Source organism: Cajanus cajan, chromosome 11 (assembly GCF_000230855.2).
Source record: "Cajanus cajan strain Asha chromosome 11, NIPB_CcT2T_4, whole genome shotgun sequence".
Classification (NCBI taxonomy): Eukaryota; Viridiplantae; Streptophyta; class Magnoliopsida; order Fabales; family Fabaceae; genus Cajanus; species Cajanus cajan.
Window position 1 is genome coordinate 38,925,976 of NC_138527.1, and position 22,980 is coordinate 38,948,955.

Here is a 22,980-nt window from a genome sequence, read left to right on the forward strand (position 1 = left end):
TATTACATATTAATTTTAAAATTATTAAATTTCAAATAAAAATAACTAAAATTGTAGAATTCAGTTAGAAAAATTAATATTATATAATTATAATACTTCAAAAAATAAAATATTTAATTACAATTAAAAAAACCAAAATCGTATACTTATAATCTTGAATGATTAAAATTATTAAATTAAAATCTTAAAAATCAATATCAAAATCATACGATAATAATGTTTAAAAATAAAAAACGTAATTAAGGAAAAGTTGAGAAGGAATTCTTATATGTAATTATCCTAAGATATGGCATTTAAGGATATTGTAACTGTGGGATTGCGTGAAAAAAAAAGAAAAAAGAAAAAAGAAAGAGATATGTGGCGAGTTGTTGGCGTGGACGCAGCAACTAGTGCCCGCCACTCCTAGTTTCTCGCTTTGTCGGTTCGCAGCATCCACACACACTTTTAATGCTATGCCTTTTTAAGAATTCATAAAATCTAATTTTGTAAATGGATCAGGATGGCTTAGGTGTCACAGACTGATCCTTCAGTTGTAACCTGTCCTGGTCAGAACCTAGTCACCATCCTACGCTCACAAATCACAAACCCCACCTCTATTCAATCCTCAACCGAACACGTGTCTGGACACCCTTCTTGCCTTTTCGTTTTCAATTTATCGCGCTTCACTCTTTCCCGTCCAAATTCAAAAGCCTGAGCCAGGTGACTCAGGTTGTAAATCATAACCACCCAATCTCACGTGATTTTCAAATTATCGCGTGTAAATCTTATCTGTGTATGAGGGGCACCTATTTAACCTGCTTCCTAGACCCATCATTGTCGTCCAACTACAAACTAGAAACCCCCTTTACCTTTCTTTCTCTCTCCTCTGTTATGGCGTTGAGGAAAACCCTTGCCCAGCGTCTCCTTAACATCACCAAAGTATCGTCCCAAACTCTCACAAATTGTCGAATTTCCTCGTCCGCTGTCATTGGAAGGGTTTCGATTTCGCCCAGAGCCACAGATACTGATGACCCCGGAGACAATGGCCTCTTCCGTTCGCCGCAGTTCGCAGGAACCCTCCTCAGAAAGTTGAGAGACATGGATATTTCTCGGAACCGGATTCGCTGGGAGGGATTGACGCCGCCGCCGCCACAGACACAGACGCAGACGCAGACGCGCGGTGGAATGGAGGAGGGAGTGAACGTCGCGGAAGCGAGGAAGTTGTTGAAGGTGGTTCAGTTTGAGATTGTGAAATCCAAGTTGAGAGGTACCAGGAAGAGTTACATAACGTTTTCGGAGTTCATTCGGATCTGCATGGAAAATTGTCCGGATCAGGATCAAGCGCTGGAGATTGCCCAGAGATTGGACGATTCTGCGGCTGTCATTGTTTTGGGGGATGTCGTGTTTCTCAGGCCTGAACAGGTTAATTACTTTTTTTTTTTTTTCTCTCTCTCTTTTTGTCATTTACTCTAATTTATTCTACCATGATTTCTTTTTGGGTATGTTTTTGTTGTTGGGTCGTGTTTTAGTTTCTGGGTTGTTACAGAGGGGTGATGGTGGAGATCAAGATAGGTTTTCTTATCACATACTTCTCGTTTCCCATTTATCTGGAGACTACCGAAAACTGATAAGCTTTTTATGATTATTTCTTGTGTTTTTTCGACAGGAAATTGAAACAATGTTGTTTCGCAAGATCTAAAACGTGATTCCACGTTTGAGGTGGTAAATTAGGGCTGTAAAGGACTGCAAAAGCCCACCAGCTTTCATCCAACACCATCATTCATTCAATTTTATCATTCTCTGGGGCTTTATAAATGGGAAATTTGAGATTTTTATTTTTATTTTTTTCAAAGGAAAATTCGAGAGATTGATTTTATTGGGATCTGCTTGGAGGTGTCCTTGCCCCTGCTAACCCCAAATTATTTTTAAAATACAATTAACATGATAAACAATGATTATCTGCCGTAAATGAAAATTGGGGTCCTAGTCCTAGATTGTTAATAAGTATTAAAAGTTGGTAACTCAGTTTTTTTTTTTATTTTATATTTTTTTTATAATTAGAAGACCGGGTGAAGAGTTTATTTAGGTGGTGGTGATTAATTCCTAGGCATTTGTTGTTATTCTAAGTTTGTGTGATTCGTAGAGGAAAAACCAAATGTAGTTAAGGGCATTTGTTTTACCAAAACTCTAAAATTTGTGGTACAGGTAGCAAAAGCCATCCAGGGTCTTCTCCCCGTGCCAGGAGCCAAGGTACATGAGTCAGAAAGAAAAGAATTGGAAGAAATGGAGAAAAAGAAGTTGTCCATTGACGACAGAGCAAACAGCATGGTTCGGCGTGAGCTCTGGGGCGGGTTGGGGTTCTTGATGGTGCAAACCATGGCGTTCATGAGGCTCACGTTTTGGGAGCTAACGTGGGATGTGATGGAACCCATTTGCTTCTATTTGACCTCCATGTACTTCATGGCCGGTTACACCTTCTTCCTCAGAACCTCAAGAGAACCTTCCTTCGAAGGTTTCTACCAAGCCCGTTTCAGCTCCAAGCAGAGACGTCTCATGAAGCTTAAAAATTTTGACATTGAAAGGTATCATCAGCTCAGGGCTGCGTTCTCTCCAAAGTTTGACAATTCTTCCAAACAACATTGATTTGGAAAGTGATTGGGCTAAAGGTGAAAATAAGGATGATACTGAAGGTCCTGGCCTGGCTCCCTGAGTGACCACATTCTTCCCCTCCCCCTTCTACCACCTTACCTTTCTATCACCGTAAGCTATCGGAAAAGTATCATTAGGAAACATGTAATGCTTACGGTTTGTTAGAATTAGATGCGGCTTTGTGTAGAACAGATGCAGAGTGTCCTCTCCAACTTTCCTTTATTGAAGGACTATTTTCAAAAACTGTCGTTTTAGCTCTGATTTTTTATTTTTATTTTTTCTGCTCATTAATCTCCGATTACACACCAGTTGCTAAGTTTCAGGTATCAGCATTTTTCTAAAAAATTAAATTTCTTTAATACATCAATGGATTGTTTGTGATTTTTTTTTTACTAAGTCCTTAAACTATAAAAATTGTGATTAATTCTTTAATTTTTAAAATTTTTGTAATCAAATTCATGCGGTTAAAGGTCTATTTACAAGCTGTTAACTTGTATCAAAGACTTCATTTTGAAATGAGGGAAAGGTATTTTCTAAAATAATTAAATATAGAATGCTAAACATATATGTAGAAATTATAATAATCCTTTATAATTGTCATAATTTGATGATTTTGTGAGTCTGACAATATTTTGAGGCAAGTTAGCCGGAAAGTGGTAGATATTAGATTGTTTATAATTTTTAGTTTAAATATGTTTTTGGTTACTCAAATTTAAGATAATTTATTTTTAGTTTTTTAAATTTAAAATAAATTTGTTTTTAGTTTTTTAAATTTAAAATTGTCATTTTTAATCACTGAAATTTTTAAAAAATTTATTTTAATCCCTCAAATCATCAATAATATATTTGAAAGTAACAAATTAAGATGGTTATGTAATGTCAATTGGATTTAATGTGATATTTTTACTGACAAGAATATCAATCGATAAATTTTATATAATAATATTTGATAAATTTTTTTAACAAAATTTGAATATAAAAACTAAAATAAATTTTTTTAAAATTACAGAAACTAAAAATATCAATTTTAAATTTGAGGAATAAAAATAAATTTATTCTAAATTTAAGAAATTAAAAATATATTTAATTCATAAATTTTTTTCTAATAAAAATATGTAATTTGTTAAATAAAAAGTTTGTGCAAAAAATAATGGGTTAGTTTGTCTTTGTTAAGTTACATAGAAAAAAACAAAATTGTAGCTAGCATATATGAAAATGGGTCATTGCTCACTTTTCATGCTTCTAGTCAAACGGATTGGTTTAAACTATAGGATCCATTTTGACAGCTATATTATGAATACAAAATAATAGTCTCAAAATTGATAAATAACGTTGTTTATAAAATAACGTAAATTACACATTTAAGTGTAATTAAATAACATTAACTAAATAATAACATAAATTATATAAATTATAAAAAATAATGAATCAATAATTGATTAAATGATATTAGTTCATTTATAATAATATAAAGAAAATTAATCAAAATATTCCACTCAAACTAAAGTGTTTAACATATATCAAAATCTCTAACAATTAAAGTCAAATTCTCAAACATTGAATATTTACTATGTTAATGGATAATAAAAAACAATAATACATTAATAGTTGATTTGAATTTAGTTGACTTGGATTTTGAACATGTGAACCTAATACCTAAACTAATTAACATTGATTTCAATTGGTTCTAATCCGATATAAACTATAAACAATTGAAACAATTTGAACCATTGGATTCATTGAGTTTATCTTGAGAATGGATTTTGAGGACAATATTAATTATTACTATTGTAAGTGATTATATAAATCACGACATTTATTATCAAGATATTTATTATTATAGCATTGTCTCCATATTAAAATAATAGTCTTGCAAATCATGACATATATTACCACTATTGTTCTTGGCTTCATAAATCATGACACTTTGTCTTGTGCTCAATTATTGGTGAGTGGTTGGTCACCAATTAAATGTCATCCTGTTATTGGGATATCGATGAAAGTTTAGTCAGTGTTAAGTTAGGACACCAAACTAAGAGGTTTAATCTTAGAAGTAGGAAATTACTTTCTTAGAATAGAGCTCCATTGTTGAGAGGCACCATGCAGGTTAATTATGATTAGTCGATTAGAAGTGTAAATGATACATGATCTTTTAAGCTTGAGTGATGCAATAGGAAGAATTTACCTGTTTGGTGTGCTCGATCGATTATAGTTCAAAATGGTACAGTTTCAAATTAAAAATTATTTTTAGCCATACATAAATCGATTGATATGAGATTGTTCTATTATGACCTCAAAATCCAAAATCCTTAAAAATATTCATATAGTTAGAAAATGGGAAATAATTGGGTATTCAATGGTAATTCATATGGAAAAATGAACATTGATTTTGTTGTATGTCAAAATATATAATCTAAATGTTGTTACTAAACACTTTATTTTAATAATTACATAATATGATATTTAGAAAATTATTTCCTCTTATCTATAATTTTTTTTTATGCTTTAAGCTTTTTCTTTTGTTCAATTTTTGTTGTTGATGTTTTACATATTCTAAAGTAATATTAATTAACTTAATTCACACATACCCCTATTTAATAATTATTCACACCCCATTGTTATTTTAAAAAAAATATATTAGTAATTAGTGAGTTATGTTTGTTAAGGAGATTCAAACTCACTTCCTCCTTGTCATTCTAACCTTATATTCTTTTTCCATATCACCTTAATCGCCTTATAACTCTATTATTATTTTTGTTAAAAATATTAAATAAAGATATTTTAAATTTAACATAATAATACTAAATAGTATTTAAGGGGTGTAAAAAAATGACGACGCCAAAAGCTAGCTGAATCCTTGTCGATTATTTTAGCTGTTCATTTTATTTTATAAGTAAAATAATTCATTAATATAAAGATTGCTTAATTTGAGCACAAGATGTACCCAACTCGAGACTCTAAAACATTACAAGTAATTAAGTGACTACGTCCCACTGCTTAAGAAAGAAACCCAGAAAAATCCCAACTAAGCAATCTAACATTTAACCACCTTTGCCAGCAATTTACCCAAATTTCACAAAATGAATTAATTCATCTGAAAACATGCAAGGCCGATCAACCAGCTAACACACCTAGCCATATTCCTGAAATAATGCCTTGCCGCCACCTTAGAGAAAAGAGGAAAGCAACCCAAATTGTGCTTCGGGTACTAACAGTTAAAATTATCCAAACTTTGTACACAAACCCTTAAAATAAATTAACATCAAAATTTGACTGCTTGTCTCCATACTTTGGATGGTCTAACATTCTACCGAAGCCTCCACCTTGTTATTAATTTCCACAATGTATATATCAAGACCCACAAGTTTCTTGTGTATGGATGATGCCATGACCATTTGCCACCGATGTTGAGATAAAAGAGATTGACCCTGAAACACTTAACACCTTCATTCCTATGGTTACTCAAGCATCCAAGTGTTGGTGGGGGGATAATGTACATCAAAGTTTAAACTTTAAACCATAGCAGAGAAACTCTTTGAGTTGCCTGAATAGAGTAACACCATGTCTCACATCTGATAAACATATAAATTTGACTTTCATTTTTTTTATTACCAAATAAAGTAAACATAATTAATTTGTAATAACATTTGTGGGTACATATAAGTGCAAATATACCTGACAGACAGTGGGAGAGAAGCGAATTTCAACACAATAGAAAAAACTATAAATGCATAATAAATGAAATTTATGGCTGTGGTGTTAGAATAATTCATTCATCATTGTATCATGCATGCACTTAAATTTGAGATTCTAGAGGATCCCTTCTTTAAAATATCAAAATAATTTAATAAATCATTCATTAAAAGCCTAGCTAATGGGTTATTAAGCCCCACATCAACTCTATTGAATTACACTTGAGCAATCAATGTCACACCAACTTATTAGAAATATATCATTCAATTGGCGAAATATTATCAAATGAATTATTCATTCAATATTAGTTGTCAGTTTTTTTTATCAAACAAAAAAATTAGCTATTATAAGGTCACTTGTGAAATTAAAAGTTAACGTTGAAGAAATGTCTGAACGGAGTGTTACTTGTTAAAAACGGTTAAAAAAAAGTTTTTTAAAGTATAAAAAGTAATAGCAAAATTTATTTAAGATGTGCAAAAGGTAAAAAAGAAGAAATAGTGGATTAGGGATGGCCTGACAAAATTTATACTTCTAAGAGTTCCTTGGCATACACGGTTTCTTCTTAACGTACTCATTCAAAGCTGGACTTGGAATTAAAAATTTTGATGCCAGCAACTACCCAGCACCGACTCCTATCTACAATCATCAGAGTTGAATTTGAAAAATTACGTAACAAGAAGGAGCTAATTAAAATTGAAATGGCTTGAATTTGCTAAAGAAATAACGGATTGGATTATCAAAGAGTAGGAGCACTGAAAAGAAAAAAAACTATATTCCTATAAACAAATTTCTCTTGATCGTTGAGTAGACCAGCATGCTTTTAATTAATTACTTACAAAAGTGACAATAACCGCACCCACAACACAAAGCTGGGAAACCTTGGCGTTGGCAGCATTGACCGACCAAGCTAAGGTTTAACTGAAGTTGAAGAATTTGTTACTATGTTTTGTGGACCTTCGAAAGTAGACTCGGACGTAGAAGTTGAGAAACGGCAACAAAATAGCAGCGTTAAGCAGGGCATTGAAGAGGCAGGCGCCGATGCCGTTACAGCCACCTTTAAAAAAATGCAACAAAAGGACGGCAACGTGGCAAACGACGTTGCATCCAAAGAGAGCGATCTGAAAGTTGAGGACGAGGGGGAAGCAGGGGCGACGCGCGGCGATCGCGGCCCAGAAGCGGTGGCCGTAGGTGACGCAGTAGGCGAGGGTGGTGAAGAGAATGGCGAGAACTTGGAAGGACTGGGAGAACTCGAGCCAGAGGAAGGACATGAAGGTGGAGATGGAGTGGTAGAAGAGGTGGAAGAAAACGAGCTTACGACGTCGTAATATGACGAGAACGGTTCTGAGCATGTGGAGGAAACGCGAGAGGTAGAACACGTAGGACCAGAAGAAGACGCGGCCGGAGGGACGCGTCCCGAGGGGGAAACAGAGGAGCCACTGGAGCGGGGTCTTGGAGCGCCGCCAGAACCACCGCGTCTCCTTGATCTCGGCGGCGGCGGAGACCAGAAGGCCCGCGAAGATGGTGGCGGAGATGAGCGACATGGAGAGGCTGTGGATTGCGGGTAAGGGTCCCAGAGGGACGGGCTTCCCGCGGCGGAGGAGGAGGGCCAGCACCAGGTGGAGGAAGATCGAAACGACGACGTAGACGGCGATGGAGGACACCAGGAAGGACCACGTGGAGCCCCAGCAGAGGGCGTGGCTCCATCGGAAGCCCACGATGGCGGGGTGCTCTGAGAGGTAGAAGTTCAGCCTCTGCATCATCACCGTCGTGGCCTTACCGTTGGTTCCGCCGGACGGTGACGTGGGCAAGCCGGAGATTATGCTCCTCTTTACATAACCTTTGCCTTTCTATTTTCTTGCTCGCTCAGGATCGCTCGTCACTCGAGACTCAAGGCGAGGAAAGAGACACTTCTTAATTCGTGGCCTACAGTACACTACACATTTCTATACTTGTATATATTTTAAACATTCATTTTTTTATTTATTTTTTTTATATTTAATAATACTATCATTAACCATGTCAAAAAACATGAATGTGCTTTGCCATACAAGTAATCCACCAAAGTCACAATTTTAGAATCAAGGAACCTTAATATAGAAGCCAAAAAACGAGGTTGTTCAATCATGCAACACATAAGTAACTATCTTTCTGCGGAAAAGTATGGGACATGGATGAACTAAAATGTGACAAGACACACTTTGCATGGTCTTTCAAATAACCAACGCTTGCTTTGCTAGATCCCATACGAAAAAGGCAACAAAATTTAGCACTTATTTTGCTGACAAGCAAAGAGCCATATGGAGAACGTTAGGCACTACGTACGCACTTTCCTCCTGGTTTGTTATACAGTATTTGGAATTTCATATAGACATCAAGTAAACTCTAGTGCATTTGCAACTCAATTAAGTTAAACATTTCAAACTTGCTGAACTTAGTTATTTCTGTTTTAAACTTGATGTTTTTTCATAATGTGATGAAAGGCATACAAACCTGCTCCCTCTCAATGACATGCATCATTTTGAAATTTGTAGCCATATAGCTATAGGCACATGGTCGATCAACGGATCATTTTTAATTTTTCACTTAGTCTTTATGCACCATTGCTAAAAGAATGTGTACTATCCCAGGTCCATGACTAATTTATTTAAGACCAATTTTTGTAATGTCAAACTCACAAATATTTTACATCTTCTTAATCTTATGGATTTAATTCATTAAAAATATAAAATGATATACTTATCGGTGAGAAACCCTAAACACATAATATATACGTACTATGATAAACGGTTTCTTTAAAATATAAAATAAAAAAGGAAAATCTGATTTAAGAAGATCAAAAAATATAAACCTACGAATATATAATATTGAGATTAACCATAGGATTTTATATTTTTCCTAATACATGTTATCCTAATTTTTATAGAAGATCAAAATTATATGATAGATGTTTTTTGTTTTATAAATTAGATAATTTTTCCTTTTTTATATATAGATAATATCAATTTATTTATTTTTCTTTTCCCCACAAGTATCCTCTACATATATAATCCTTTTTGAGGAATTATTAAACATTAAATGTAGATTTTAGATAGATGTTTCAACGAAAATTCGAACCTTGGGTTCACTGTATTGCGAGTTGCGAGGGACTAATTTCTTAGTTTAATATTATTTACATTCCTTTTTTAATTAAAATATGTAAGTTAAGAAATATATTGAATATTTTCACTTATATGTTGAGATTATTTTTAAGCACTGTAAAGCTTATTTTTTCATTAAATAATTCTATCATTTTTTATTATATATTTTTTTCTTCATAAAGAATAAATGTGAATAATATTTATTAATTAAATAAAATAAGGTAACTAAAAAAGAAAATAACTAATTAATATTTTCATTTCTAAAATAATAGAAAAATAATAAAACATTTTTTTTATAAAAAAACATAAATAAAAATTGGATATGATATTTGTTGGGAATAGGGGGTGAATGGTGATCCTTTGCTAGCTGAACTTTTGGCTATAAAGGAAAGATTATCTTTTAATTTTGCTGGAATTTTGGTTACAAACAAGTGGTGTACGGGTTAAATTGTATTGGTGTGATATCTGTGATTGAATACGCTATTTGGGAGAGAAATCTTGTTCATAAACATAGAGATCTAATCAATAATATCAAAGATTTGGTGGAGAGAGATTGGCGAGTTATATTTACTGGGATCCCGAGAGAAATTAATTAAGTAGTTCATGTTCTTGCAAGTTAGGGAGCTAGATTAAGGACTTAACATGTAACATGGAGGAGTCCTCCAAAATTTGTGTTTCAAGTGTATGGGGAGGATCTCTGCTCCCTACACTAATTTCATTTCTTTCTAGTTTTTTGTCTTTTATTTTTTCTGCAACACCAAAAAAAATTTATTGGGAAAACAATTCAAATTTTCAAATTCAAATCTTTAAGATATTATTTAGATTTTAAAAGATATTGATTTTTTTAAGATATTGTTTAGAATTGAAATATATTATGTTTATTTTAGAGATTTGTTTTCTCTTTTAAGATTGTGATGTAAGGTCAATAAATAGAGATTCTTGATATGAAAAGAATTACCCGACATGTAGAAGAGGTTATCACCTTAAATGAGATAGAATGTCATATGAAGGAGAGTTTCCAAGTTTCGTCAGAAAACTTGTGAATTAAAGTTTTCAAGTTTCATCAAAAAACTTGTGTGAAAGAGATTTCCAAGTTTCACCCATAAAACTTGTAAGGAAGAGATTTCCAAGTTTTACCCATAAAACTTATGAGAAAAGAATTTTCAAGTTTAGCTCACAAAATTTAGAGGGAGGATTTTCAAGATATATGTAATACATTTTGAGATAAATAATGAACATCTTTATAGAAATAGGCACGAGGGATTAAATCCCGTTAAATAAATTTGTTTGATTTTTTCTTATTTTTTTATGGTGTTATTTTAATATAGTTCTCATCATTATTTTTGTGCGAAAAAGAAAAGAACTTTTTTTTATTCCCAACAATATTAAATAATATTTTTAACTTCACTATTATTATAATTAATAATAATTAATTTTCATCATAAATTAATATATTTTATTTTAAGAATTGAGATCAATAGCAGTTTAAATAGTTTCTCCACTATCCTACTAAACTCAGGGACAAACACAAAGAGAGGCACGTAACCGTGGCCCCCTAATTTTACAGTGTAAAATTATATGAAAAATATATTTAAATCAAAATTAATTGTGAAAAATCTTCAATAAACATATAATGAGTAATATTGTGAAGTTTTAGTTATTTGTAAACTTTAATTAATATAATAACAAGTTAAATACTTAAATAATTATAAAAGAAATCTCCCCCCTTAAAACCTTGTTAGTCCATGCATCTGTCCTAAGTGAAGTGTTTTTTAAAAATAAAATCTTGATGATCCATCGAGCATCGAATATTACTGCAAATGGGTTTGAGATCAAAATTTTGACACTAAAAAGAATACTCATTAATTTCAATTTTGGGACCTATTTCACTGGGTCAAAAAATCTAACATAGAGTTAAAAATATCAAAGATAATTTATAAATATATTACTCTCTTAATTTACTAAGGTGCACATTAAGGAGAAATTGTGTATATCCACAAAACGTTAAAGTGAATAATATCTAAGATGCAATAAGGGATGAAAGTAAAAAATAATATTTAAGGAGTCCAAAAAATCAAATAAACAAAAGTAAAAATGTTAATAATTATTTAAAATCTAGTCTAATAAATTAAAAATAGTTTAAACTTGAAGTTACTATTTGGTATTTCAAAACAGTTTCCTATCACTTAAGAATGGAGATTAAAAATAACTCTACTGTTATTAATGAATTTGATGTTTTTATTCTTAAACTAGTTAATACTAACATTTAATATATATTTTTATTAACATAAAATTATTTTAACTCAAAATTAATTCTAAATTTTAAATCAATTTCTTAATATAATAATAAGTATATAGTGCCTATTTTGTTCTGTACGTATAAGACACTTCGTAATCTACATTTAGGTGGAAAGCTACAAATTGAGATTTCTATATATATTTATTTACATTGATGTAAAGAATTAACCAGTTAAGGATGATTAGCCACTAAAGAAAGAAGAATTCTTAAGATAAAAATAAAAGTAACTATCAAAAAATCAAACTTCTCACAAAAGATTGCCACAAAATAAGTTTAAAGTACATATAGAGCTAACAAAATATATTTATATTATGGACCTAAGTGGCACAAAAAATTGCCATAAAATAAGTTTAAAGTACATATAGAGCTAACAAAATATATTTATATTATGGACCTAAGTGGTCTAGCAGGTTTAACTTCTAACAAGTCTAAAATTCTTACAAAAGTCAATAAGTCATTAAAAATTATTTAAAATAGGTGTCTTTTTAACAAGTCTTGTGTAACATCTTCTTCCATTTAAGTTAAAATTAAAAGAATAATTTTTGTTCCCTTCTCCTTATGTAAATGTGAAAAAAAAATTGTGTGTTTCTTTAAAATCATAAACCTATACACTCGTTATTATTCTTAAGATAACTCTATCTAATATATCAAAATCTTGCACTAGTTGTTGATGTAATGTTGATACATGCATGTTACTTCCATCTATACGTGATTTTTGTGATTAACACATAACACACACAATAATATAAATAAATATTATGTTTGAATATATAAATCACATTTAAAATTAGTATAAATAAATATTTAAAACACACACATATATATTATCTTTTAATAACTTTTTATTTATCAATAATTTATTTAAAATATTAATATTTAATTCATAAATAATTATAATATAAAAATGAATTAAATAATTTAAAAGAATCCCTCCAAACTTTTTGTTGAATTTTTTATATAAAAATATTCAGACAAAATAAGAATTTGTATTTAATATACAGAAATTTATTTATCTATAATAAAATATTAATAATTTTAAAATAAACTATCAATAATTAAAAATAATTTAATGTCTCAATATAAATTATTTATTATAAATTTAAAATGTAATTTATGTTTTTAAAATATTATTATACAAATTTCAAACACAATTTAGAGACTTTTTTTGAGAGTGGTTTTAAGATTTTTTTTAAAATATTTATTTAATTTATTTTTCATGTATCATAATTATTTATGAACTTAAATTTTAATACTTTAAAAATAAATTCAATAAAAATATTGAATTACAATATAAATCATTTATTATAAATTTAAAATATAATTTATATACTTAAAGTTATTTTTTATCTAAATTTTAAATATAACTTATATATTCTAATATAATATTTATTTTTTATATATAATTTATTATAAATATTAATTATATAAAATAAATATTTATTTACGGAGTTAAAATACTAAGATTTAAAGTTTATGATAAAATACTGATATATAATTAAAATTAAATTAAATTTTTTATTATTTATCTTATTTTTTAGATTTATTTTAATTTTTTATCTATTAAAATATTAATTTTAATTCTTTATTTTTTATTTTTGAATCCTTATAAACAATGATGATTTTTTAATTTTATAACATAATTTTGAATAATTTTTTATCATCTAAAAAATTAAAATTATAATATTAGATTCAATTGTATGAAAATTATGAAAGATAATTAATACTTAAATTAAAAAGGACTATAAATATAATAAAAATAGTATAAAATATAAATTCATAAATAAGTAAAGTAATATGAAATTAAATTTTTTTTTATTTTTTCTATATTCATAAAATATTTGATATAAAATTCAATTATAATCAATAATTGAATTTTTATAAGATAAATTTTAAGCTCTCAATCAATAAGAAAATTTAAAAAAGATAAAATTTACTTAAATTTAAAAGATAAAAGATTAAAATAAATATTTAAAAAATAAAATATAAAAATAAAATAAAATAACATAAAATAGACTGGATCGAATGAATAATAAATAAATAAATGTTATATAGTTAAGGGAAAGAAAACACCTGGACGAACCTGGAATCTTCCACGAGGTTTTCGGCGAGGACCAATTTGGGGGCATTGCATCTCAAGATTTACTTTTCGAATCAAAATTCTTCGTTTTTCCCCAACCAATTGCTTCTCCCTCAGCCCGAATTGTAAGTTTCGCTCCCAGATTGCTTATTTCGTTATCAATTCATGATTTCAATTTTCTTCTTTGACATTCTGAGATGAGATCCCTATCTGTGTATTTTATTTTAAATATTTTTCTTTTTAATTGTTCCACTATTTACAACGTTCGATCTCTAAATTTATCCGTCGTTTCTTGGATTGATTAGTTGTGGGTCTTCGTACAAATCGTTGATTTGTATTCTAGTACGACCTTGTCTGTGGCGATGATGCGATATAGCGTATGATGATTTTATTTTTCTGGTGACATTGTAGGGTTTGGTTGGTATTGTAATTGATTTTGTTGGGTGCATCTGAAGATCTGAGGGTTTAGGCAAATGACGAGTGGTTTTGGGGAATCAACTAGAGCGTCTGTTCCGAGCCCTTCATGCTCAGGGAACAGTTCAAACGATGCTGGTGATTTCGAATGCAACATATGCTTTGATTTGGCGCAAGATCCAGTGATCACTCTGTGTGGTCATTTGTTCTGTTGGCCATGCCTCTATAGGTGGCTCCACCATCACTCCCATTCTCAGGAGTGCCCTGTTTGCAAGGCCCTTGTGCAGGAAGAGAAGTTGGTGCCTCTTTATGGAAGAGGCAAATCGCCTACGGATCCCAGGACCAAATCATATCCTGGAATGGAGATCCCTCACCGTCCTTCGGGGCAGAGGCCGCAGACAGCGCCTCCCCCACCTCCTCCCGAGGCCAACCCTTTTGGGAATTATGGGTTTGGACTCATGGGGGGTTTCATTCCCATGGCAACTGCCAGATTTGGAAACTTCACGCTTTCCACTGCCTTTGGTGGCTTTATCCCCTCCCTGCTCAACATTCATTTCCATGGTTTTCAGGATGCCACTGTGTATGGGACAACATCTGGTTACCCGTTCGGGTTCAATGCCTTTCATGGAGGGAACACGAGAGGTTTTACGCAGGCAACTGGCCAAGTGCAGCGGCAAGAGGACAATGTCTTGAAGAATCTTCTTTTGTTGATTGGATTTCTTGTCCTTCTTACGGTTATTTTTGTGTATTAATATCATTCTGTGTTGAGGTTACTATGCTTCTCAAGGAGTTGTTGTGTGTGTAAATATTTTAGATGACCTCAAGAGGCAATGGTATGCTCTAGGAAGCTGCCTGTTTAGCTCTTTAATAACTGTATTATAAGCATCTGCAAGAACTTGAATGCTACCTGTTTGATCTTCTTCACTTGCCTGGTGTTTTACTGTCTTTTAATAGCTTCTCCCCATTGTTGGTCTCCCCAATTTTTTTTTTAAGTATCTGGAAGAATAGTTAGTAGCTTTTACTGTGCTATTGAATGGCCATTAGCAGCACAAGTTTTAGTATGACAATTTTTATGTCATTATTGGAGAGTTATTGTGATTGATAGCTGAAACAACCAAAATATCATTTATCAATGTTATTTGCCTCCTTCCTAAACGGCAAACTGAAGGTGTGGTTTTAAAAATAAATGTATACCTTAGGATGTTAAATGATTCAAGATGGAGGTATGCTACTAAACTTGTGATCTTTTGCTATAGGTGTAATTTGTATTTGGCATAGGAGACTTGTTTAATTCATTTAGTGTGGTTTAGGCATGTTACTGGCTTTGCTCGCTGACTAATTTTACTGGAGATAAATGTAAATATAGGCGTTGATGCTGCTGGTGTCAATACTATCTTCTTGTTCTTGCTCTTATGTAGAGATATTCTTTTTTGGATTTTGAGTATTGGCCACAAAATCCTCTTTAGTAGGTGTTTTCTTTGTTGGAGAGAAAGGAAAAAAAATGAAAAGAGATGATTATTAGATTTTTTTCATCGAATGAAACAAGGGGTAAAGCTTTACACTTTTACTTCTAGAAGCCTAGACAGATAGTATTATAGGAAGGAGATGGAATGAAACTTAATACTTTTATGGTTTGGTGGCAGTTAGGGTAAATCATTAATTAAATTAAATATTTATTTAAAATTGCATTATAAAATTGAAAATGATTATTATTTTGAAAGAGTCAAAACAATTAATAAAAGATAAAGAACAAAAATAATTTTTTATTGTTTAAAGGATAAAAAATGAATTGAAAAAATGATAAAAAATCGAAAGTATACCTTACAAATAGTGGTTGAAGTTTCGCAACAAAGCTAATGAAATTCTAGACTCTAGACAGTTTAAAGTTCATTGGCTGTAATGTTGTATAGGTAGATTATTTTTTTTCTTCTTTCGGTTACGTTTCAGGTTAAAGATGGAAACCAATAAATCTTCTATGCGAAACCAATTAATTATGGTGGTGAAACTATAACAGAGATTGTTAAACAAATATTTACATTTCAATTTTCATATCATTAAAATAGAAGTAGATGAAAATTTTATGTATACAGTATGTCCATTCGATATTGAAAATCTTCTAGAAAAGATTTAACTTTCATTAATGTCTACAACATTCAAAAAGTGTATTTTGTTTGTTTTTGTCTTAAAATGAAGATTATATGTTTAATTGTTAAGTCTTCAATAAATTTTGGAATTTCAAGATTTTCTAGAAATTTACTTAATATTGAATACTATATTTTGATATTTAATCATGATCATTAATGACTAAATTTTGTATCAAATAAGAGTTTCAATTACTCGGTCTAATAGAAATATGATTAGTGGGATACTTGAAAAAAGATACACTTCTCCAACAACTTTTAACATGAAAAACATGGAGACTAAGTTAAAACTCTCTCTCTCGACAAAAAGGTCGGGAAGATACAACATGATATAACTTGAAATGAAATATTTATGATATTTTTTAATCATCAAATTTGATTGTTATTGTAATTGTATTTTAATTTCAATTTAAATTTTAGTCAAAAGATATTTAAGCACTATCTATATATCTCATTTGAAAACTATTTCACTTCATTTTAATAGAGAATTTTGGAGTTCTATTAGATTAAATGGTTATTTTAATATTAAAAGTCAATAATAAATAATGTATGAATTGATAATATAAACTGTATCATATTATTATCTAAATAATCCATTATGATAATTTTATTAATTTTTATAATAATCATCTATGTTTAGTAATTTTAGAATCAATTTGAACTAAAAAGATAAAGTCAAAACGAAGTGTAGCCTATTTCATATTTGACTCAACTTTTCACTTCTACCTTTGTTCTCAAATAATGTAATTGTAAATTTTGAAATAAAGTAAAGATAGTACAATGCATCGTTTAACCTTGAATAATATGTAAATTAAAACAAAGTTTTCCCTGTTTAATTTAAAGATTTTATAATGCACTCAGTGTCTCTTTAATATAAAAGGTTGCTATTAAAAAAATTTGAAAACATGTAGCAAATTTATAGCGTGTAATTCCATTTATGAAATGAAAGTCCATGAAATTATTGAAGTTGCAGAGTGGTTAGGCCCAAATTGGCAGAAACGAGCAGAAAAATCAAAGGTTCCGGTGTGAATCAACTTAAAGATTGATGAACAAGAAGTCAATCCTCATTAATTAGGAAGTGGGGCCAATTTATTCTTCGTGCTACCAGACATATGTTACTGCTACTGAATTTTCCGAAAGCTCCAGAGTCAATTTAAGTGTGCATACCGCGGAACTTTTAAATTCTTCTAGTTCTTTGCTGCATCGCATTATTGTTTTTTTTTTCTTTTTCAAAATGAGGTTATAACTTTCAATATAAATTTCATATGTTTTCTGCCCAAACTGTTGATGTTTAATAAGTTTAAAGTTTTATTAACTTTTTTTTTTCTTCTTTCTATATACTCCTACTTTTAGCCCAATATAGATGAAAAGAGATTGAGTTGATTTGAACCCAATGGACGAAGTTTGAATTTTAAATTTTGAGTGCAAATTGAATTTAGATTCTTTTAATTTGATTCGGTCAGGGCTTCACGTAGATTTAAAAAGAAAAAAGCACAAAAACTTAAAAATGATTGGGATTTTATTGTGCTTAAGCTTCATTTTAGAGACCCGAATTGAATTCATATTTTTGTAGCTCAACATAATATAATTCACAATTCGCACGAGATCTATCCAAATTGGGTCAGTAGCCTATTTTGTCACGTGTGTTTTCTCCTAACTAGGGTTAGGATCTTGGTGAAATGTTATAAACCTTACTGTAGTATTTTATAATGTTTTGGAAAAAGACGAGGGCCAAAAACCTTCTGTATACAGGTAATCAGAGTTTAATGAACACACAATCATTTATATAATATGAAAATATTAAACAATTAAATTAATAAGATTATATGTTACTCTAAGAATGCTATTATATATTAATTATTTGGATTAAAAAAATTGCTTGTAAAGTATTACAGTAAGCTATACTTATAATTATTTTAAGCTGATGTTATTTGAAAAGTAGCGCATTGTTGCTTAAATTAATAGCGTGTCCCTCGTCTTTTATTCATAAATAAGACAGGACTCCCTGATACATTAATTTTGTGAAAGATTTTGTTTGACACTTTTATAAAGTAGTATTAAGTTTAGGAAAATTACATGGGGTCATGGACTTGGTGATGGGAGTAGAGGAACGAAAGCAAAGTATAGGTCACGATTCAGGCAGAAAAAGAGAAGCTCTAGTCACTGTGGAGTGTGGAGTCCTTGCTCTACGACATCTCTAGCTTGGACGTCCCTTTCCCTTTGAAATTAAACCACACCAGAACACCTTTTATTTAATTCACTCCTTTTTTATTATTATATTTTTTTTTTCATGTTTAAGTGGCACCATTTTAGGGTCCCTCCTCCACGCAACGTGGCTAATCTGTCAAACTATGTCCAACCGCCCAATTAAATAAAGAATGTGGCCTGGCTAAGTTTTTAATCACAAATTTAATTTTAGTTGACCGACTGCCCCATCTTCTTAATTTGTGCATTCCAATTCCTCAATCACTGGGATTCTTTTCTTCTCATTCCTTCATTATCTCTCTAAATTAATATAATCTTCACTCACTATTTAGACTGTCTTAAAATTAAGTATATATTTTTTTGGAAAAAATCACATCTACCTCATTTGTTTTATATATTATTCTTACATATGTTCACATCCTATTCGTTATTTTTTTTTTTATAAATATAACCCTTATATATATATTATTAATTTTATATATTGCTAGCTGCTGGTGTACAGGTTTGGAAAATATATATATAACCTTGATTAATTTGATAATATGTGATGATGCACGGTAATTGAAGTATTAGATATATAGGAAGTGGAAATGTTGATTTTCCGTAGTGGTGATTTGTTGGTTTGAGATGCAAGCTATATTTGTAAAGAGTTGGGTGGAGACGTGGATGGTTTAACAAATAAAAAAGAAGGAAAGGAGTTAAAAAGAGTATATTAATATTGGTATTTGGAAACTAAGAGGTGAATGAAATGACTAGTACTAGGGTGGTTTCCAATATTTATCCTGGATGGTAGAGTATTTAAAATTCTCTATTTGGGCGGAGTAGTGAGTAGTGAGTAGCATCTATCGCTCTCTCTCTCTCTCTCAGTCTCTCGTCCCATGGGCAGCGGGGCATTCAAGCAGTGTTCCTTCACATTGTTATTCCATTTGTGGCTCCTTCTCATCATTTCCAGCAATCATGCCACTGCTCAGCGCTTCAAGCAAGCACCCAAATTCTACAACTCCCCCAACTGCGCCACCATTCTGCAACCAGAGGGCCACACGTGTTCCGAGGACGCCGTCCACGTGGCCATGACACTCGACACCACCTACCTCCGGGGCTCCATGGCCGCCATCCTCTCCGTCCTCCAGCACTCCTCCTGCCCCGAAAACATCATCTTCCACTTCGTCACCGCCGCCTCCTCCTCCGCCGCCGCCCCCCTCAACCGCACGCTCTCCACCTCCTTCCCCTACCTCAAATTCCAAATCTACCCCTTCCGCGACGGCGCAGTCGCCGGCCTCATCTCCACCTCCATCCGCTCCGCCCTCGACTGCCCCCTCAACTACGCCCGCAACTACATGCCCGACCTCCTCCCCTCCTGCCTCCGCAAAGTCGTCTACCTCGACTCCGACCTCGTCCTCGTCGACGACATCGCCAAACTCGCCGCCACGCCCCTCGGAGACGACCCTAACACCGTCCTGGCGGCGCCGGAGTACTGCAACGCCAACTTCAGCGCGTATTTCACCCCCTCCTTCTGGTCCAACCCCTCGCTCTCCCTCACGTTCGCGGGCCGCAAGCCCTGCTACTTCAACACCGGCGTCATGGTGATCGACTTGCAGCGGTGGCGCGCCGGCGACTACACCGCCAAGATCCAGGACTGGATGGAGCTCCAGAAGAGAATGCGGATCTACGAGTTGGGGTCCTTGCCGCCTTTTCTTCTGGTATTCGCCGGGAACATAGCCCCCGTGGATCACCGGTGGAACCAGCATGGGCTTGGCGGAGATAACTTCCGTGGGCTTTGTAGAGACTTGCATCCGGGCCCCGTTAGCCTCTTGCATTGGAGTGGCAAGGGCAAACCCTGGGCCCGCCTCGACGCCAACCGCCCTTGTCCCTTGGACGCCTTATGGGCTCCCTACGATCTTCTTCAAACTCCCTACGCTCTCGAAGCCTAGCCCTAGCCCCACTTATCATTACTATATTTTTATTTTTTTAAACAAATAAAGTGAATTATGTTACTTTGCTCCGGCATGGCTCGTCCTTGGGAGTTGGCGCTGGAGTCGCTCCTTCCTTCCTACACTGTACAGCCACCACCCTTTCTTTTCAGCTTCTAACTACTAACATTGAATCCCATGCAATACCAAATGGTTATTATAGTTTCTTCACTGCCCTCTTTTTAACCTACTTCATTCATTCTCTACGACCATATTGGATGCATTATTATTACGTGTGAATAAGCTGAGTATGAGAGAGGAAAAAGGATAGAGAGTGTCGGTGACCTTGGGTTTGTCATAACTACGCATCTGAAAAGGATCCTCTCTAGATTTACTACTAGTATTCCCATATTAATTTTTCTTCTCCAACTCAATCGCTTCTTTCTCTCTTCTACTGTCTGCTCAAAGCCAAACATTGCTTTTCAAGGTTTTGACCCGATTCATGATGATGGTCCTATCTTCTTTTTTATTTTGCTAATCCCAAATTTAGAACTTGGTAAATACGAGTCAATTTCTGCTTGAAACAAGTAATCACTGAGTCACACATACACGGACTCTTTAGTCAATTTTTAATAAAGACGCATTCAGATTTAACAACTGGATAAATAAAAACAACACCTCTCTTTACTATAAAACAAAATATACATGTTTATAATTTTTAATAACTTATAATTAATTTAAATGAATGTATTAAAAGAAATGTTTTTTTTTTAAATTAATTATTATCGATAAGAAATATAAACAAAGTCATTCTGATTAAGTAAACTAAGCTCATATACTACATGATCATATATATGCATGAAAATAATTTTAAACAATTACCTCTTTTTACTTACTATAATATGGCAAATTGATGTTTCTAAATTAAAAATTCACATAACAATTGAATTAAAACTATAATGCTACTATTCTATTTAAATTGACATTTCGATTTCTCTTTGTTTGAATGTAAATTCTGTACAAATGATGCACACTGTTTATGATAGATACTTTAGACCTCTCTTAATTGCTTAAAGTGTACAGACAAAAAGGTTACGTAATATTATGACAAAACTAATAGCAAGCATAAAACAAGGTACAAACTAGATGCAATTAGATTAGTCCTGTAAAGTCTTTAATACAATAATACCCTATGTTTAATGTTGCGATTGATTATTGAATGTACCATGGTGGTTATTGAAATGCCAATTTCTACGATTTGACAGCAGTACGATAGGGTGGTTATGCATCTGGCCTATTTTGAATTCAATGGTAGATGTGCGCATATATCGTACAGGGCGAGTGTGAAAATAGAAGCAAAAGTCAAGGTTTCCAACTAAATGAAAAAAAACAGAAAAGTACTAGCGGCAAGCTACAATGCATATGGGGGAATCAATGTCACAAATCAGAATGTACGTAAACATTAATTTGTCATTAAAATGCCTCCACACGCCTCCAGAAATTTTTACGGTTATAGAATTTTTTTTTAAAAAAATTATCAAAAAGCATCTGTTGAACTTTATTTACACATCTAGTACCATTTACTGTACACACTCAGAATTCGATTTCCGGGGAACCGAATTTCCGTTCTGCTTGCACACATAGAGTGATATTTTTAAAAGTGGAACGGCCCATTCCGGAAGCAGCACAGACCGTTCCACTTTCAAAAATATCACTCTACGTGTGCAAGCAGAACGACCCGTTCTGCTTCCGGAGCAGGCCGTTGAACTTCCCAAATTCGCACAAATTGGACCACAAACAAAAAAAAAAGTTTTAAAACTACTCAGAATTCGGTTCCCCGGAATCGAATTCTGAGCACAAAAAAAAATTGAAGCTCAGAATTTGGTTCTCCGGGAACCGAATTCTGAGTATGTAAATGGTGTTAGATGTGTAAATAAAGTTGAAGAGATGCCTTTTTGGTAATTTTTTTTAAAAAAAATTCTATATCAATAAAAAATTCCACGCCTCCAACTTCCACTCATCATTTTCTCCCTGCTTTTTGTTTTATCAGAGGAAATAAAATCAAAATCCAAACTTATGTATTACCTTTTGCCTCTAAAATTTATTTAATTCATGTCCATAAGTATAAGGATTTTTAATTAATAAATTCTTTACACTGCTTAACATTTATTTTAAAGTAGATATAATATAAATTTTCCATGAGAGATGACACAAGCTGTCAAAAATGATCTATATATATGACTCGTTGGCTAATTTATTTTAAATTACATTATTTTTTATTTTTCTTGTGAAATGGGTATACAAGAGGCTAGCTGTTTTAAATTTGAAAGAGGACCATTTGATATATTAAAAGCTTTCTTTAAGTCAACCAGCAGAGTACTTGACTCAAATCTATTTTAGTTTATACATATCACTTTGAAGGAAATTCCGAGGCACCCATGGAAATGATAGTAGAAGATTTAGGTGTGCGAGATCC

The 22,980-nt window shown here is 32.2% G+C and overlaps 4 protein-coding genes across 6 annotated transcripts; 3 read left to right on the top strand and 1 right to left on the bottom strand.

Annotated features, from left to right (window-relative positions):
- Positions 1–801: 801 nt before the first annotated feature.
- Positions 802–2,871, top strand: LOC109800597 (calcium uniporter protein 3, mitochondrial). Its single transcript, XM_020361379.3, has 2 exons — positions 802–1,401; positions 2,185–2,871. Exons 1-2 carry the CDS (start codon positions 871–873, stop codon positions 2,620–2,622), a joined length of 969 nt encoding a protein of 322 aa, XP_020216968.2. The 5' UTR covers positions 802–870; the 3' UTR covers positions 2,623–2,871.
- Positions 2,872–5,548: 2,677 nt separating this feature from the next.
- Positions 5,549–8,259, bottom strand: LOC109801637 (fatty acid elongase 3-like). Of its 3 annotated transcripts, none has more exons than XR_003804324.2 (2): positions 7,158–8,259; positions 5,549–6,172 (listed from the first exon to the last, which is right to left on the bottom strand). XR_003804324.2 is itself a non-coding variant. In XM_020362750.3 (1 exon), the coding sequence occupies exon 1, from the start codon at positions 8,079–8,081 to the stop codon at positions 7,236–7,238; it is 846 nt and encodes a 281-aa protein (XP_020218339.2). In that variant the 5' UTR covers positions 8,082–8,259; the 3' UTR covers positions 7,006–7,235. The 3 variants fall into 3 exon arrangements, 1 of the variants encoding a protein (XP_020218339.2); XR_003804323.2 differs by having other exon boundaries at positions 5,549–6,200; XM_020362750.3 differs by lacking the exon at positions 5,549–6,172 and having other exon boundaries at positions 7,006–8,259.
- A 5,541-nt stretch (positions 8,260–13,800) lies between these two features.
- LOC109800820 (uncharacterized) lies at positions 13,801–15,172 on the top strand. Its single transcript, XM_020361711.3, has 2 exons — positions 13,801–13,959; positions 14,246–15,172. Exon 2 carries the CDS (start codon positions 14,308–14,310, stop codon positions 14,998–15,000), a length of 693 nt encoding a protein of 230 aa, XP_020217300.3. The 5' UTR covers positions 13,801–13,959; positions 14,246–14,307; the 3' UTR covers positions 15,001–15,172.
- Positions 15,173–19,219: 4,047 nt separating this feature from the next.
- Positions 19,220–20,735, top strand: LOC109801072 (putative galacturonosyltransferase-like 1). The gene has a single exon (XM_020362057.3). The coding sequence runs from the start codon at positions 19,473–19,475 to the stop codon at positions 20,523–20,525; it is 1,053 nt and encodes a 350-aa protein (XP_020217646.1). The 5' UTR covers positions 19,220–19,472; the 3' UTR covers positions 20,526–20,735.
- The last annotated feature ends 2,245 nt before the right edge of the window (positions 20,736–22,980 follow it).

What these genes read in the sequence shown, in the direction of transcription:
- LOC109800597 (XM_020361379.3), top strand. Translation starts at nt 871, where the DNA reads ATGGCGTTGAGGAAAACCCTTGCCCAGCGTCTCCTTAACATCACCAAA. An exon ending in TGTTTCTCAGGCCTGAACAG is followed by an intron (nt 1,402 to 2,184) that starts GTTAATTACTTT and finishes TTTGTGGTACAG; the next exon opens with GTAGCAAAAGCCATCCAGGG.
- LOC109801072 (XM_020362057.3), top strand. Translation starts at nt 19,473, where the DNA reads ATGGGCAGCGGGGCATTCAAGCAGTGTTCCTTCACATTGTTATTCCAT.
- LOC109801637 (XM_020362750.3), bottom strand. Translation starts at nt 8,081, where the DNA reads ATGATGCAGAGGCTGAACTTCTACCTCTCAGAGCACCCCGCCATCGTG.
- LOC109800820 (XM_020361711.3), top strand. Translation starts at nt 14,308, where the DNA reads ATGACGAGTGGTTTTGGGGAATCAACTAGAGCGTCTGTTCCGAGCCCT.